This window comes from Chiloscyllium plagiosum, chromosome 5 (genome assembly GCF_004010195.1).
Source record: "Chiloscyllium plagiosum isolate BGI_BamShark_2017 chromosome 5, ASM401019v2, whole genome shotgun sequence".
NCBI classification, from domain to species: Eukaryota; Metazoa; Chordata; class Chondrichthyes; order Orectolobiformes; family Hemiscylliidae; genus Chiloscyllium; species Chiloscyllium plagiosum.
The window spans coordinates 65,637,393-65,654,412 of record NC_057714.1 but is presented as its reverse complement, the minus strand read 5'-3'; the positions used below and the strand labels follow the sequence as shown (position 1 = coordinate 65,654,412).

General features: G+C 39.1%; 1 protein-coding gene across 5 annotated transcripts in view; it reads right to left on the bottom strand.

Annotated features, from left to right (window-relative positions):
- Positions 1 to 17,020, bottom strand: part of kat2b (K(lysine) acetyltransferase 2B) — a 75,196-nt gene that overhangs the window by 13,808 nt on the left and 44,368 nt on the right. For 2 of the 5 annotated variants that reach the window (XM_043690216.1, XM_043690215.1), the window contains exons 7-15: positions 15,396 to 15,499; positions 15,021 to 15,167; positions 13,822 to 13,958; positions 12,337 to 12,545; positions 10,878 to 11,004; positions 9,647 to 9,757; positions 7,508 to 7,651; positions 3,270 to 3,384; positions 3,096 to 3,132 (exon numbers count right to left, since the gene is read on the bottom strand). In XM_043690216.1, coding sequence (XP_043546151.1) covers positions 3,096 to 3,132; positions 3,270 to 3,384; positions 7,508 to 7,651; positions 9,647 to 9,757; positions 10,878 to 11,004; positions 12,337 to 12,545; positions 13,822 to 13,958; positions 15,021 to 15,167; positions 15,396 to 15,499 — 1,131 coding nt within the window. Of the gene's footprint in view, positions 1 to 3,095; positions 3,133 to 3,269; positions 3,385 to 6,834; positions 7,328 to 7,507; positions 7,652 to 9,646; positions 9,758 to 10,877; positions 11,005 to 12,336; positions 12,546 to 13,821; positions 13,959 to 15,020; positions 15,168 to 15,395; positions 15,500 to 17,020 lie in introns of those variants that run through there. The other 3 variants (XM_043690217.1, XM_043690218.1, XM_043690219.1) reach the window with 3 other exon arrangements.

Here is a 17,020-nt window from a genome sequence, read left to right as displayed (position 1 = left end):
AGTTACTGGACCAAAAGTAAAAGAAAAATGGCTGTAAGTATTCAAAATAATTTCAAAACAACACACTTGCTGCTTTTGTAATTAGTTCATGTTTACGGACTTACCCTCTTAAAAAAAGTCACAAAAATACTGAATGCACAGCATTATGTTTTTCTTTTGAAGGTATTAATAGCTGCACATACAAGATTTCACCTATCGAAAATTAAAATTTATGCATTCTAACAGTAGTAAGTCTAATATTTGAACATATACTGAAAGTCCAAATGACCCATCCTGCAAGATGATCGTGTACCCAGTTCTGCATTTCATCTTGTAGGATAAAACTGGCTATTTTTGCAATGACAAGCCGATGGACATTATTAAAATGACATACATTATATTTGATACAACACTCAGAAACCATTTGTCTCTTGTCAGCATGCATGTTAAAAAGTGCAACTCTGAACCAAATAGCAAGTTAGGGCTATACTGATCAATGTAACTACACTGGAGCAAACAATTTAGCATCACTGACTTGACATTGGAGAATATCACAGTTTTGTCAGTGACTGAAAAATGTCACCACAGACCATCTTTTTTGTCAAAGCACATTGTAGGATCTGCTGCAAGGAGCGCTCTGATAGTGTAGAACAGGAAAATAAAAAGAATTTGGCAGTCCACTCATCCACATCACTGGGTGCAATTGCTATTATCAGTGATATTCTTTTATGATGTCAACAGTGGATGCTGCCAAAATACAGCAAACTAGTGCCTTCCAGTACAGTGAATCAAGGTTTGCTCAAAAGAATGAATTCTGGTATTATTCTTAAAAGATAGAAAGATAAATACTCAGGATGACTGTAATAAATTACTGGTGGATACTAAAAAACTTTCAGTCTGGACAAATAATTCACATGAAACTCAACACAGAAAACAGGAGGTGGAATTTTCCCATTAAGCTCAAATAGCAGGACAATTTCCAGGAGGGAAGCCCATGGCCTACTAAGGTGAAGAGCTCACCTCATTTTCCAGCAATTAGATGGTTAATTAGTAATGAGTCGCCTTCTTCTGGAATTAAAACTCTAGACCAGTGACCACCTTCTTATGCTTGGTCCAAACCCTTGACCGTGAACAGATTAATGTAGATTATTCTTAGTGCCTGGTAGGTTAAGAATAACGCCCCACACCCACTTTTCCACTGTCTGATGTCTGTTTTGACAGGAATAGAGTCTGAAAGGTTAACCATATATTTTCACATTGGAGATGGAGATTCATACCAGCATCTTGCCTTCCAAATCTATGGTGCTGAATCTTGGACAGCTGTAGAACAACATCAATAATGTTGTCTTAGAAGGATCTTGTGGAATAAGTGAGAGGACAAAAAAAAACATGTTTTCCAAGGTACAGACACACCAAACATGGAGATCATCATAATCTCACATCAGTTGAGATGGAAGGGCATATTGGCACAATGCTTGACTCAAGACTGCCCTAACAGGTGCTCTACTCAAAGCAATATCAGGGAAGGAGTTCACACTTGGCGCAAAGGAAATGTTCAAAGACATTCTCAAAGCCTCCATTAGGACTACACTATCAATATCAGTGCATAGGAAGTAGGTACCAATTGTGTCACTGGACTCAAAATACCAACTTCGCTTTTCAGTTCTGAAGAAGGGTCACTAAGACTTGAAACAGTAACACTGCTTTCTATCCACAAATGCTGCTGGACCTGCTGAGTTTTGACAGTGATTTTGGTTTCTGCTTCAGGTCTGCAGCAGCTACAGTTCATTTAAGTGACCTAAATAGCAATGTATCATCAAAACTAAGATCAATGTCAACCAATTTCACTGGGTGGTCCAGTTTCCTCCCAGAGTACAAAGATGCAAAAATAGAAAAGGTTTGGAGAGATATCAGCAAGGTGCAAGCAAGTGGGACTACTTTAGTTTGGGATTATGTTCGGCATGGACTGAAGGGTCTGTTTCTGTGTCGTATACTCTATATGTGGGTTAGATGGATTGGCCATGTTAAATTGCCCTGGGGTGTCCAGAGATGTGCAGGCTAGACGGATTTGCCATAGAGTCAGAGAGCTTGGAAACAGACCTGCCGATCTAATTAGTCCATAGAATCCCTACAGTGTGGAAACAGGCCCTTTGGCCCAACAGGTCCACACTGAACCTCTGTAGGGTAACCTACCCAGACCCATTCCTCTACTGTACAGTTTACCCCTGAATAATGTACCTAACCTACACATTGCTGAACACTATGGGCAATTTAGCATGGCGAATTTACCTAACCTGCACATCTTTGAATTGTGGGAGGAAGCCCACACAGACACAGGGAGAATGTGCAAACTCCATACAGACAGTCATCCGAGGCTGGTATAAACCCAGGTCTCTGGTGCTGTGAGGCAGCAGTGCTAACCACTGAGCCACCGTGCAGCCCATGTTTCCAAACTAAAGTAGTCCCACTTGCCTGCATTTGGTCCATATCCCCCCAAACCTTCCCTATTCATAGACCCTCCCAAATGTCTTTTGCGGTGGGCAGTGGGATGCTCTTCGAAGGGCCGGTGCAGAGTTGATGGGCCATATGGCCTCTTTCTGCACTATACAGATCCTTTGTTCCAAGAATAGGAGCAGCCAGTGAAAGAAAATGGCAAGTCAGAGAAGGTTTGAACCAATGAACTGCTACCACTTCTACCAGCGGTCAATCAATGTTTTCACTATAGGGAACCTTGTGAGGAAAACAAAGGGTTCAAAAGGATTCTGTAAACCCAATCATCTGCAAGGATGGATCATTATGGATATAAAGAATTACTAATAAGGCTTGAAGGTCAATTGTGGGTCAAATTGAGGACCAAAGATTTATATAATTTGGTTCAATTGAATGACTGAGAGAACAGATTAGTGGAAAGGAGCAGAATTTATGCAGAGGACCAAAAACTTTGTTCTTTACAGTGGTCACCTGGAGGGAATTTTTGCTCATTCGACATTTGTCTGATCGTAAATACATTTAATATATTCAATCACACCTTAAAATGATCCTGCTTTTGCACAATCTACATAAATACCTTCCTCCTGTATAATTATACCAATTTATTTTTTCCAGAACAGACTTACCCTCTTTCTTTTCCACTCGACTTCCAACCAGATTCCCCTGTAGATAAATTAAATCAGCCTTTTAGCTCTACTCCATAAAACTCATATTAAATTTTAAATACTAGCACAGGTCGTGTAAGGCGAACTGTTATAAAGATTAGTGTAAATACTTCAAACCTGTGTTAGGTTGCTTACTTATTCCAGGTATACTTTCAATAGGAATCTGTGGCACTCCTTCTTTAAAGCAAGAGAGTCCTGGGTACACCTTTCGAATCTGTGCTTGTTTTCTTTCTATCAACTTCTTTATAATCTTAAAACAAAAAGAGAAGCAGCACAATAATTAGGAAGAAGAAATAAATTAAACTGCTTCTTTATTTACTGTACCACACCTGGGCAACTAGGAAAATAATTAGGACATAATAAAGAGGAAGCGCTTGACCAGGTCCATCAAGGTCTATATGGAGAAAAGTTAATATTAGGAGTTCTGATTCTGAATGTTATTAATATTATGATTACTATTATGATTTTAATTTGAAGCAGTAACTCAGTTTCCCTGTTCACAAATGCAGCCAGGCCTTCTGAGTTTCTCATATATAGTGAGAGAAATGAGAATTTTGAATTCTGATGAAGGGTCTCTGGTACTGAAACATTAACTCCATATATGCTGACAGACCCTACTCAGTTTCTAAAACAGTTTCAGTTTTTTTTCAGATTTCCAGCATCTGTAGTTCTTTTTTTCATATTACTGCTGAGTTTCTCTGTCTTTTGTAACAATAAGGGCGCTGCCTTAGTTTAAGGGCGGCACGGTGGCTCAGTGATTAGCACTGCTGCCTTACAGTGCCAGGGATCCAGGTTCGATTCCAGCCTCGGGTGATTGTAGGTGTGGAGTTTGCACGTTCACCTTGTGTCTGCATGGGTTTCCTCCGGATGCTCTGGTTTCCTCCCCCAGTCCAAAGATATGCAGTTCAGGTGAATTGGCCATGTTAAATTGCCCATAGTGTTAGGTGCATTAGTCAGAGAGAAATGGGTCTGGGTGGGTTACTCTTCGGAGGGTTGGTGTGGACTGGTTGGCCCAAAGGGCCTGTTTCCACACTGTAGGGGATCTAATCTAAAAATTGAAAATAAAATACAAGTAAGTCCTTTGGTAGGGTGGCAAAAGACAAGAAGCTGGGAAAGATAAACAGAAATACAGATCATGGACAGGAAATTGATTAAATTACCTGCCATCTCCTTAATAGAGAAGCAGGGACCTGATGAAATATCATCATAGTGAGGCAAAGAAAGAAAATTAGCATATGCAAAAAGTAAAATGCTGCAAAGTCTCTTGTCTAAGTGGGAACACAGAAGTCAGGGAACATGCAGCAAAACAGATCAAGATGAACAGAGAACCCCAATGCTGATTCCAATAAAACTTTAACCGCACATATTTCCTTCCAACACCTCATCCATATCTCCGCTAAAGAAAAAAACGTCAATATTGTTGGGTCTGAATTTAAGAATAGAGTGCTCAGCAGAAATGAGAGATGCTGTTCAGTTGGACGATGAAAGACAGAATGGTAAGACAGAAAATGAAAAAGGGGGATTTAAAGTCACAGGAGAACAGGATCATACACAGTGAGAAAAATGAGAACCTTGATGTTCACTTGGCAACAGTCGGCATGGACAAGTTGGACTGAAGGGTCTGTTTCTGTGCTGTACATTTCTATAACTCTATAACTTGGGGAACTTAAACAAAAATAAAGCGGACAATTCCCCAATCTAACATATGTACACTTTTTGCCATTAAGAGACCAGGGCATTTCAATATGTTTACATTGAACTCACATGGTTTCTGAGTGATCATGAAACTAAACAACAAAATAGAGATGGGGGCAACTGCTTGCAGAAGCTAAATGCTTTTTTATAGCACACATGGGTAGGGATCAGAAGTTCTCTCTTGGTTCATCCAGCAAATCATTGGACTCTCTTCTGCTGCTAACAGCCTCCCTTAAGCACTGGCCATGATTTCTAATCTCTGCAACATGCCCCAGGCCTGATCTGAAATCTGATATTAACATTGCACTGAGGATGGCAAGGATGTTAACTGTACTCTGAGTGGGGGATTTCAATGTCCACCACAAGAGTGGCTCAGCAGCAACATCACTGATGACCTGGTCAAATCCTAAAAGACATAGCTGCTAGACTGGGTCTGTGACAGCTGGTGAGCGAACCAACAAAAGGGAAAAACATACTTGACCCCATCCTTACCGATCTGTCTGCTCCAGATGCATCTGCCCACGACCATATTGGTAAGACTGACTACCAAACAGACCTAGTGGAACTGAAGTTCTGTCTTCACATTGAGAGTACCTTACATCATGTTATGTGGCTCTATCACTGTGCTATATCGGAGAGACTGAACAGATCTAGCAACTCAAGACTGGGCGTCGATGAGACAATGTGAGACATTAGTAGCAGCAGCAGAATTATACTCCAACACAATTGTAGCCTCATGACCCAGCATATCCCCACTCCACCGTGAACAGCAAGCCAGGGAATCAACCCTGGTTCACTGGAGAGTGTAGAAGAGCATACCAGGAGTAGCACCAGCGATGTCTAAAAATGAGCTGTCAACCTAGTGAAGTTACCAAACAGGACTACTTGGGTGCCATACTGCTGAAGCAACCAATGAGTCAGATCTAATTCTGCAGTCCTACCAAATCCAGTCATGAATGGTGATTGACAATTAAACAACTCACTGGAAAAGAAAGGCTCCTCAAATATCCCCACCCTCAATGATGAGATAGCCCAGCACATCAGTGCAAAAGATAAGGTTGAAGCATTCGCAATATTTTTCTGATAGAACAGCTGAAGGATCCTACATCTCAACTTCTCCCAGAGGTCCTCAGCATCACAGATGCCAGTCTTCAGCCAATGTCATTCACTCATTGTGATATGAAGAAACAATTGAAGACACAATACTGAAAAGGCTATGGGCCCTGACAACATCCTGACAATAATACTGAAGATTTGATTTCCAGAACTTGCCACACCCTTAGCCAATCAGTTCCAGTACAGCTAAAACATGGGCATTTACCCAACACCGTGGAAAATTGTTCAGGTATACCCTTCACACAAAAAGCAGGATAAATCCACCCCAGCTAATTACCACCCCCATCGGTTTACTCTTGATTATCAATAAATTGATGGATGGCGTCATCAACAGTGCTATCAAGCAGCACTCATTCAGCAATAACCTGCTTACAGACACCCAGTAGGTACCTCACTGTTCCTGAGAAAAAAGGGGCACTTCGAGTGAGATAGCGGACTGTGACCTCCTCTCACCGTGGTACTGGTACAGACCATCCATGCCTATAATGATTGAGTATAGATCCCTGAGTATATCCAGCTGGACACTGAATGTGCTGGACCTTGCTATCCATATTCAACCTGTCCATGGAGGCAGCCAAACACGGACATGCTACAGCCAGCATGATAATGATATTGTTGATGGACTACTCCATCCTTTGATTAAAGTCACTGACTGCCTCTGACTTCCTGTGTCTGATTCTGCAGTTTATAAGTCATTAATGGCTGAAAACAGAGGCTCATCTTGTGCCTGGACCTGAATTGCTGTCTGGTCTCAGGCAATCCTCTACGTGTTAGAGTCCTGAGGTGTTGCTTCTTGAGTTGACTGCGGAGACATATCAGTGATATGCTCACTGGATCATGCTCCCAGATCCAACCCAGAAACAGTGCCTGCCCAAGTGAAGGTCTCTGAGTTGGTGAAAGTGCAAACCTTCAAGGGTTCATTGGCTTCCTCCTCCAAGGTGGAGGTGACGTTGAGGATTTCCAACAGTTTCCTCTTTCTGATGCTATTAGCAACTGTGTAAAACGGAATATTAATAAAAGAGTTTTCTGATAGGTGAAGAACACTTGGCACAATTTCAGTCCAGGCTGTTTGGGTCAGGTAGCATTGATTCTTTTGGTGGTTGGCTAGAGAAAGTATTGTTCACCACCCTGCATAACAACACCTCCAGGTTCCTGTCCCCGAAGTGGGGAGCGATCTTTTATTTCCTTTTGGACATGTGCTCTGTAATAATGGTTCAGCACCACAGTGTAAAGGCAAGTTCATGGCTGGCTGCATCTGAAGTGGGGTGCAGCTGGGCTTCAAATGAGGTGCCAGAGGTGCGAACGTTGAAAGATCCTGGCAGTGACATGCACTTGGACCACTCCAACTGCACAATTCTCCCCAAGAAAGATGCCCAAGAGGTCTGCAATATAATTAATGAGGTGATGAGCAGAAGATGGCATAATAAAAGTGCTTCTGGGCCATTGTGGATCAGGCACCATAAATGTCACGCAACAAAAAACTTTAACTGCAAATTGAAAATTGCATTTTTTTTTACTAACTGATCAGAAGTAAAATATCAGCAAAAATAGGCACGCAGTACCTCTTTCTGTTTCTTTATGATCACTGAGAACTCGGTGTACGGGATCCTTGGATTCAATTCACAGCCCATCAGAGTGGCACCTTCATAGTCTTTAATGTAACCAACATATTTGACTTTTGGAACTTTTATATCCTTAGAGAATCCCTGAAATAATACAGAATATCAGAAAACAACAAAATAAATGTCAAACTGCTCAAAGACAACATGTTGACAATTACTTTGTAGTAATTTAAAACTTTTCTGAGATTTTTTTATTTGCAAAAATATACTTTATACACAAAAATAAACTTTATGTTCATACACAGTTACTGAAACAGTTCTTAGTCTTTGCACATGAAGACTAAACAAACATTGGAATTTGGCATTCCCTGTAATTGCAAAAAACCCAAGGCATTCCTTACTTGTACAGGACAGTATTTACATACATTTGAGGCACTGAGAGGGTCGGATAACTGAACGGCTCCCCATTGTACTTTGGCAGAAAGATCTTAAATGGTGGTCATTGTTCACTGCTCCTTGGTGACAGCTACCCCCAAATAAAACTTGTCGACAAAATTGGTGCACTATATAATAACAACAGGAAGTAATAATGTCTCAGATTTGTAACATAATTAAATTGGTTGGAATTTTAAGTCCAGTTATTTAATTAAATAGCTTCAGATTTAAACATTTTTCAAGTGGCAAAATCTACAAACTTTGAGTGTTAGTAAGACGTACTGGTATTTGCAAGTGCAGTTAAACTCTATTACAGTGGCTACCTTTAGGTCTACTGGAGTATACATTGTGAACAATCCAATTAGTTTGCAGCATAATGCAATCAGTCAATTTAGAAAAATTATTCCTTGAAATTGGAAGGTAATTTTCACTTCATTATAAAGATAGTGAACTTACAATATTTACATGTCTAAGACATTGTAAACTTGATAATAATATGTAATGAGCAAGAAAGCTATTATTCTTGATTAGGCGGAGGAGGCAATGGCCTAGTGATACGTTAATCCAGAAACTCAGCTAATGCCTGGGGACCCAGTTTGAATCTCACCATGGCAGATAGTGGAATTCGAATTCAATATAAATCTGAAATTAAGAGTCTAATGATGACCACATCCCATTAATGATTCTTTTTCAGAAGTGAGACAGTTATGCTTAAACTTTCTTTTGCACTAAATACATTAATATCCCTGAATTTCTTAAGTGAACTGGATACACTGAATATTTTCTTGTACTTTAAGATTCCCAGGTATGAACTTCCCGAAGGGTCCTACTCAATAGCCAGAATATCTGGACAACTGTGGAAAATACCATAATTTTTTAAATAACACTTCTTTTAGCTTTTCCCCATTGTTTATGGAAATTCCAGTGTAGATGTGCTATGACAAATCATATTCTCCTGAAGTATGGAAATTAAAATGTGAGAGCAAGGAATGGACATTAACTTCAGGCATTGGAATGTGCAGACTGCAGTTTGACTAGTTGTTCTTGCCAGCAGGAGATCCAAAGTATCAGAGGTAGACTACATTAATATGCCACTGGTAAATTAAATGCCCTGCTGCAGCTGACTTGCTTCAGGCTGGTGTACTATCATGCGAAGTGGACCACAAGCCGTTGTAATCGGTGTTGACACGTCTCAGTAATGACTGCAGAAAACTGATGTAGGTGCTATGGGCAATGGACATGGAGTGGGGTGGGGGGTTAGGGAGTGACGGGAGGTGGAGTATGTGTGGAAAAGCAAATGATCACTGTTCTGGAAAGCCTACGCTGGCAGCAGCCTACAATATTCCTGTGGATTGTCAGGGATCATATCTATTTCTCCTAGACTCACTATAACAATTCTGCATGCAACCATGAAGATCCCACCTTTTTACTACTTTAAAAGCCCAGGAAATACAACGGCAGATCAAAAAAAAATGTGTGGGATTGGGACAGTACATTCCCAATATTTTTCTTTCTGCAGCTGCAGTTTTATTCATGGTGCTGTGAATCTAAAAGATCCAGGAGTAAATTGTTACATTGTATGAAAATTAGAACATCTTGTTAAAACATTTCATTTAGATTTCTCATCACTAACTATGCGCGAACTGTTCCATTGTAATATACAACTCTTTGAAGAGCATAGAATCAACAGCCTAAATGACATACCTGCTTTTTGAAGTAGCCAATTGCATATTCATCTGCATAAGTCAGAAAGTTCAGAATGTTATGTTTGATGTGATATTCTTTCAGATGATTCATTAGATGGGTTCCATAGCCCTAAAGAACAAGCATTTGACCATTGGTAACCTCTCCATTAATACTTTTTATTAACAAAATAAAACTATACCACTGCTTATTTACAGAAGCACACCTCAATAAGTTTTACAGGAAAAATACTTTAATAAGCCCATAATTTATCTTTCAAGTGTTTCAGTATAACAGAGTTTGACAGTGAAGATTGTGACTCATAAATTCAACTCTGTTGTGTATCAATGGTTTGAGTCTTTGTTGCAGCTTCACAGGTGGCTCAATGGATAAAACTAACTTTTAACTTAGCCTTACAAACTGAGTTCAAATCTCAGTCTGTGGTTAGTTAGTTGTTGTTTGCTAAGCTAATAAACAACAGTAAACTAGATTCAGAAACTAACATTACTAATTAGATGGTGGAAAAGAGTAGAGCTCCTTCAGAAAGGATTCTAACACAATATGGAATCAAGGATGGGTAGCCTGTGTAGCTGCAATTACAAATGCAGTTGATCAGACAGGAGATGCTATACAGTGGCAATATTTGTACAAATGTGACCTTTTTCCAATGAACTGTCACTCCTGTCACCAATGTGCCCTCAGAAGTGTTCCTTTTTCATTTCCCTCCCACTACGTGTACAGTGAAGGGCTATTTCCGGCTGACAATTCTCGGCCTTGTGCACAGCCAGGCTTTAAACATGGCACAGACAGCGTGAATCTCAGAACTTACTGGCAGAGGCAAGAAAGTTCACCACTGCTGTGCACATGATAGTGTGGTACCACAGAGGTAAACGTAATGAGATAAACAGCAGAGAACTACATGATATAACTCTCTAGAGATCATGGAGGAAACTTCCTGAAATTGACACAAATAGAGTAGAGAGAGTAGAGTAGCTTTTATTTGTCATTTCTACCATATACACCAGATAAATTACCCATTCCAGATTGCTCTCAGGAGGGTGGTTGTGAGCCACCTTCTTAAGCTGCTGCAATGTGGGGGTGATATGCGTCTCTGCAGCACTGTTAGGAAGGAACTTGCAGGATTTATCACCTCCATAATTTATAATGAACTTAAACTTTAATGTAATTAGATTTTAAATAAATACATGCTGATGAATACAGGTTACTAATTACCTTTTAAATTCAGGCTTACCTTCACTTGTTCATTAGATGTTACAGCACAAAACACAATCTCTGTAAAGCCTTGCGTTGGAAACATCCGGAAACAAATACCGCCAATCACACGGCCATCTTTGATCAAAGCAAGGGTCTTGTGCTTACTATGATAAAATTAAACAAAATGACTTCAAACTTCACTAATCTTTTCGTGGGCCTCTATTTAAGCTTCGCAAATATTTCTCATGGTAAATGATTGAGATTTAAAAATTGCTCTTGTGCAGTGATGTTAATCTCTGAAGGTCGAGACGCTGATCAAAGGAGATTACGTGTTACCTTCAGTAATGTTTTCTTCTGCCAGAGAGTGGTGGGCCTGTGGAATTCATTGCCACGGTGTGCGATGGATACCAGGCGTTGGGTGTCTTCAAGGCAGAGATTGATAAATTCTTGATCTTGCAAGGAATTAATGGCTATGGGGACAGTGTGGGTAAGTGGAATTGAAGCGCCCATCAGCCATGATTAAATAGCGGAGTGGACTCAATGGGCCAAATGGCCTTGCTTCCACTCCTATGTCTTAATGGTCATGTGCACACAGGGTTCAGATGGCAAACCATCAAGTATGCCGTCCCAAAATAAGTTTATTTAATTTGAAACTCAGGAGTACCTATCACAATAAAGAGCTCCTGAAATGTTTAAAATGCTTATTTTGTTTGTGAACTTAGCTGAAGTTCAGACTAACTGGCCTTGCCACTGATTTAAGCAAATTGCACATTTTCAGCTAAAGTAAATATTAGTATAGAAGTTTCCAATTTTTTTTGTACTTCTGTTCCAAATAGCGTCATTAATTAAAAGGATGAACACATCATACCATTCAGACTGTTGACTTTACTACAAATCAGGCATCAACGTTAAATTAATTTTGGTTCATTATATTCCTGTTATTTCTCTAATTCTGTTTTTATTCAAACCTCACTATACACTTCAAGAATAGACAGATTATCACGAAGCAGTTCTGAAAGAGTTCACAGAGATGCCTATGATCTCTTGATTTATGAAATTGGATCTGAAAAGTTAACTTCTGTGCTGAATCATGCTGTACGCTGGTAACCAAGTATGTTATAACAGAATAAGTTAGAGACTAAAATAGGATCCACTCAACCTTCAAAGCTAATTAAAGTCAACAAACTCTATGTGACTGAATGTATTACTATCATCATTAAGTAAAATACCGCAATTCTTAAAACATAAACAAAAGTTGGATAATGGAATGATATGGATCTTGGATATCAATGGAAAAGAAATTTAGGTGTAAAATGGATTAACATTCCCTGTCATCCAATATGTGCTATCACACAAGATTAATTTATTCCTCATTAAGGTTAAAGGTTTGAGCCTTATCACATGATAAGCAAATGTTTTTCAGTTCAATTAACAAACCAATACTAGAGATTAACCAAATTGAGATACTATTTTTACATTAGCAGCCATGTACTCACGGATCAAAAACAAGCCGAGTGATGTATTCCTTGGGCATTCTGGGTAATTGATGGGAGAAAACATTCTGTAATCCAACTAACCACATCATCATTTTCTTGTTTGGTTTTTGGCTGAGTGAGTTTCCCACAACGTGGAACTCGATTACACCCCTTCTTTCTTCAAGCCTTGCTGCTTCATCTCTGGCTGCATGTGCTGATAGCAAGCTGGTCTTGTAATGAACAAGATAAACAACATTTTTCAATTGCATCTTTATACTTTTAATCAAATTGCAATTAATATCATGAATACCTGAGCAACACAGATTGAGAAGTGGCAGATGGAGTTTAATTCGGATAAATGCGAGGTGCTGTATTTAGAGAAAGCAAATCTTAGTAGGACTTATACACTTCATGGTAAGATCCTAGGGAGTGTTGCTGAACAAAGAGACCTTGGAATGCAGGTTCATAACTCCTTGAAAGTGGAGTCGCAGGTAGATAGGATAGTGAAGAAGGTGTTTGGTATGCTTTCCTTTATTGGTCAGAGTATTGAGTACAGAAGTTGGGAGGTCATGTTGCGGCTGAAGAGGACATTGGTTAGGCCACTATTGGAATATTGCGTGCAATCCTGGTCTCCTTCCTATCAGAAAGATGTTGTGAAACTTGAAAGGGCTCAGAAAAGATTTACAAAGATGTTGCCAAGGAAGTGGTGGAGGCTGGTACAATTGCAACATTTAAGAGGCATTTGGATGGGTATATGAATAGGAAGGGTTTGGAGGGATATGGGCTGGGTGCTGGCAGGTGGGACTTGATTGAGTTGGGATATCTGGTCGGCATGGACAGGTTGGACAGAAGAGTCTGTTTCCATGCTGTACATCTCTATGACTCTATGACTCAACGTTTTCTGCATGCAAGAAGTGCAAAATAGTGAAACATCATTTCAAAATATCAAACATTGAATAAGGAGGAAGTCATAACTAAATCAGGAACTTAAATGTTATAGATAATGTATTCATGCTATCTTAAACTCAAGACTTAATTCTTATTTAACTTCCCTACTTTTGATAAAATATAATGTAGAAATTGTGCTTCAAAGGTTTGCAAATTTTGACAAGTAACCAATTTTGAATAAATGCTTCTTAATAAGCTATTAGGTTAATTCTTAACACACGGAAATCAATTTATTCACTTTCACTCAAACATTAAAAGCAAAATGAGGAACTTTAGTTTGGCATTACAGAATACATCTCAACTGTATTGTAATAAAGCTACACACAGAAATATAAACCTTTCATTTTTATGTTGAAATCTCATATTCATCAAAACCTTGACAACTAAGGTTTTTGGTGGGGGAGCGAAAATGAAAGAAGAGGAAGACAGATAAAGGATAAAGAATTCCTTTATTTAAAACTGACATACGAACATAACTTCCAGTAACAAAACTGAAGTTTGCTCAATGTGGTTCCTGGCAAGTAAACTTCAATAGAAAATAACATGTGGAATACTTACCTCTGGACCCAACATAGCAGCTGTATCTGTGATAGTTGACATTACTTCATTCACTAACTCCATTGGGATATCTCCCAAAACTCTTTGTCTCTTGGCGTCTTCCATAGTAAGTGGTTCTGTAGGTTTTCTTTTCTCTCCTATTGAAACATAACAATTCTATCACAAATTCCATCTAGCTCAATGATAGGCCTTTTAACATTTTGAAACAAAAAAAAATTGACAAAGTAAATTTAATTCAGGTAACAAATTACCAGACTATCATGACACAATTAGAAGGCTGAATACTGAAACCCAGTGGTTCATGTAATGGCACTTGTTCCCAGCCTAGAAAAATGGGAAAGGTTGGAATCAGGAAAGAAAGCCAACTGTAAAATCACCCGTCAAATCTTTAGAATTGATGGCTGACATGAAGGAGTGATCAACCAGCATTGTCATGACTCCACGTAACATTTGAAAAGTTGAAAGAGCAACCAACTAACCAAAATGGTGAACACTGCAATCTTCCTTGTGGTGGCACAAATATCAATTTCCTCTCTAACATCTAAAATGGCTGGTGGTGACCTGCTCCTAAAGCAGCATGATGCCATTTTAGTGCTGACTTCTGGTAGGCATAAAACAGTAGATCCAATATGGGTATTTCCTAACAATCCCTATGAAAGTAGCATAGCTGATGGTGGTAACTAAATGCCACAGATAAATCAAACACAGCCCCTGCAAAATTGTTAAACAACCAGCTTTACAAAAATACCTCGAAAATAAGGTACATTTCAAATACATGAAGTATTGGCATATAAAGAAGGAATATTGTATCACATCAAAATATGCACTCTAACTTGGGATCAAACCCAAGTTCTATAACTCTATGGCAATGTGAGGTGATGATCTGGCTATGCCTACAAGTGCAGTATCAGTAACAGATGCTAAGATTGTGTTTGATCCCTTTTCGAAGCAGAAAATTGAATTATACAGGAAGATAGCTTTAATGAGTTAAATATGAAATGCAATAAATTATTGGCAGAGTACTGTTTTGAGTAATGTCTGAATAGATAATAGTCACAAGGTGTTTGACAGTGATTCATACAAAATTTCAAAGTTTGCTTCCAGGAAGGATTTGGATCAATAGGTTCTGTACTATTAAAAGCTTTTTCCAAGCTTCTGCAATAACCTCTCAATGTTTAAGAATTAACAGTCTCTCATACCTAATATTTGCTCTGAGCTCAGAGCTGCTTTGTTCCTCCAGACAGGACTCAAACTTCCAATGTTGGTTTGATCAGAAGCTGGGCTCGATCCATACCCAAATGATTTTGTGTTTGGCAGAATCCCAGGAACTGCAGGAGAGTTTACAACTAACAACTAACATACATAAGTCAAAATAATGTAACAATTGAATATATTAATTTTAGCTCAGGTGTTATAATGTACTTGTGTAATATATTCATGTTAGTTATAAAAAGCACTGTAGGAAAATCAGTGCTAAAAGAAAAAAAAACTGTGTTTTGAAAGTTTAATATACCCTTTTTGGAAACTTTGATATAAAGTTCCCAACTCTGTTTCAGAATTGAAACGTTGCTGACCTTGTTGTATTCCTAGTTGGATGTTGCCACAGGACACCATGAAGTCTAAATCCCATATAGGAGAGTTGTGGCTATACACTTCTTCCTCTAACATTGAAAGGAATCTATAACATTAAAAAAATGCATTACTATCTTTTGTGCAAACTGTTGTGACTTTCTATTTGGAGATGTTTATAACCATAATGATTTTCTAATATCTTAACAAACTTTTAAAAATTAGTTGTTTGTGAATCACTCGGGTCTCTTTGTTCCCGTATTGCATTTAAATAGTATAAACTAAATGAAACCATCTCCTGCCTGTTCCCCTATCAAAATGTATTATTTCACACTTCTCTGCACCAGATTTCATTGACATGCATCGATCTACTCATTTCATCAGTCTGTCCCCTCCTGAAAACTGTTCCTATTTTCCTCATTGTTTAAACACATTTCCAAGCATATGCATCATCTAAAATCTTTGGAATGATGTTCTCTACCCACGTGCCTTTATAACTTCCAGATGCAATATTCTCTGGACCAATTCCCATTCTTTATCAGCAACTCCCGTAAATCCCATCCTCAACCCCTCTTCTAATATCATAACAGGATGGATTTAATTCCTGTACTGGCTAAAGTCACCTTGAAAGCTCTACCTTCTCAAACACTCCTTTCACCAGATGTGTGATAACCCTTAGATTAAGTTCAGCACCAGTCATCTCTCTCTAATGAGAAAGAAGTTATCACCGTCTACGATTATGGCGACTTCTACTTTCATGCTCTTATCTCTTTGAGTGGTTTAAAATGAGCTACCCCACTGTTTAAAATGTGTCCAGCAGAAATGAGCTCTGCCCCAAATCCTACCTCCCTGCCAAATTAAGTCCAGTTCATGCATGTTGTGGTATTTCTAGTAAACTAACAGATCTACATCTGCAATGCAAATGTCTAGTAAGATTGAGTGATCTTAAGGTGAAATTTAATAAACATCTACGTAAGCCTGAGAAAAGGGACTGGAATATTCAAACTCAATAAACATAACTACATTACCAAAAGGAGAAAGTGAGGACTGCAGATGCTGGAGATCTGAGTCAAAAGATGTGGCGCTGGAAAAGCTTAGCAGGTCAGGCATCTGAGGAGCAGGAGAGTCGATGTTTTGAGCATGCAAGTCCTGGGCCTCCTCCACCGCCAAATCCTAACTACCCGATTCCTGGAGGAAGAACACCTCATCTTCCATCTTGGGACCCTCCAACCACATGGAATCAATGTCGATTTCACTAGTTTCCTCATCTCCTCTCCCTATACCTTATCCCAGATCCAACCCTCCAACTTGGCAATGCCCTCTTGAACTTCTCCTACCTGTCCAAGTTCTTTCCCACCTATCTGTTCCATCCTCCCCTCCGACCTATCACCATCACCCTCCACCTCCATCTACCTATCTATTGACAAAGAAGCAGTTGCTTGAAGTGTACATAATATGTTTCAGATTCATTGTGGTTTCCCCCCCCACCATTCCTGATGAAGAGCTCAAAACGTCGACTATCCTCTTCCTCGAATGCTGCCTGATTGGTTATGCTTTTCCAGCTCCACACTTTTTGACTCTACATTAACAAAATGCATGCTGTGCTTAACAATGGTTCTATATAGAATTT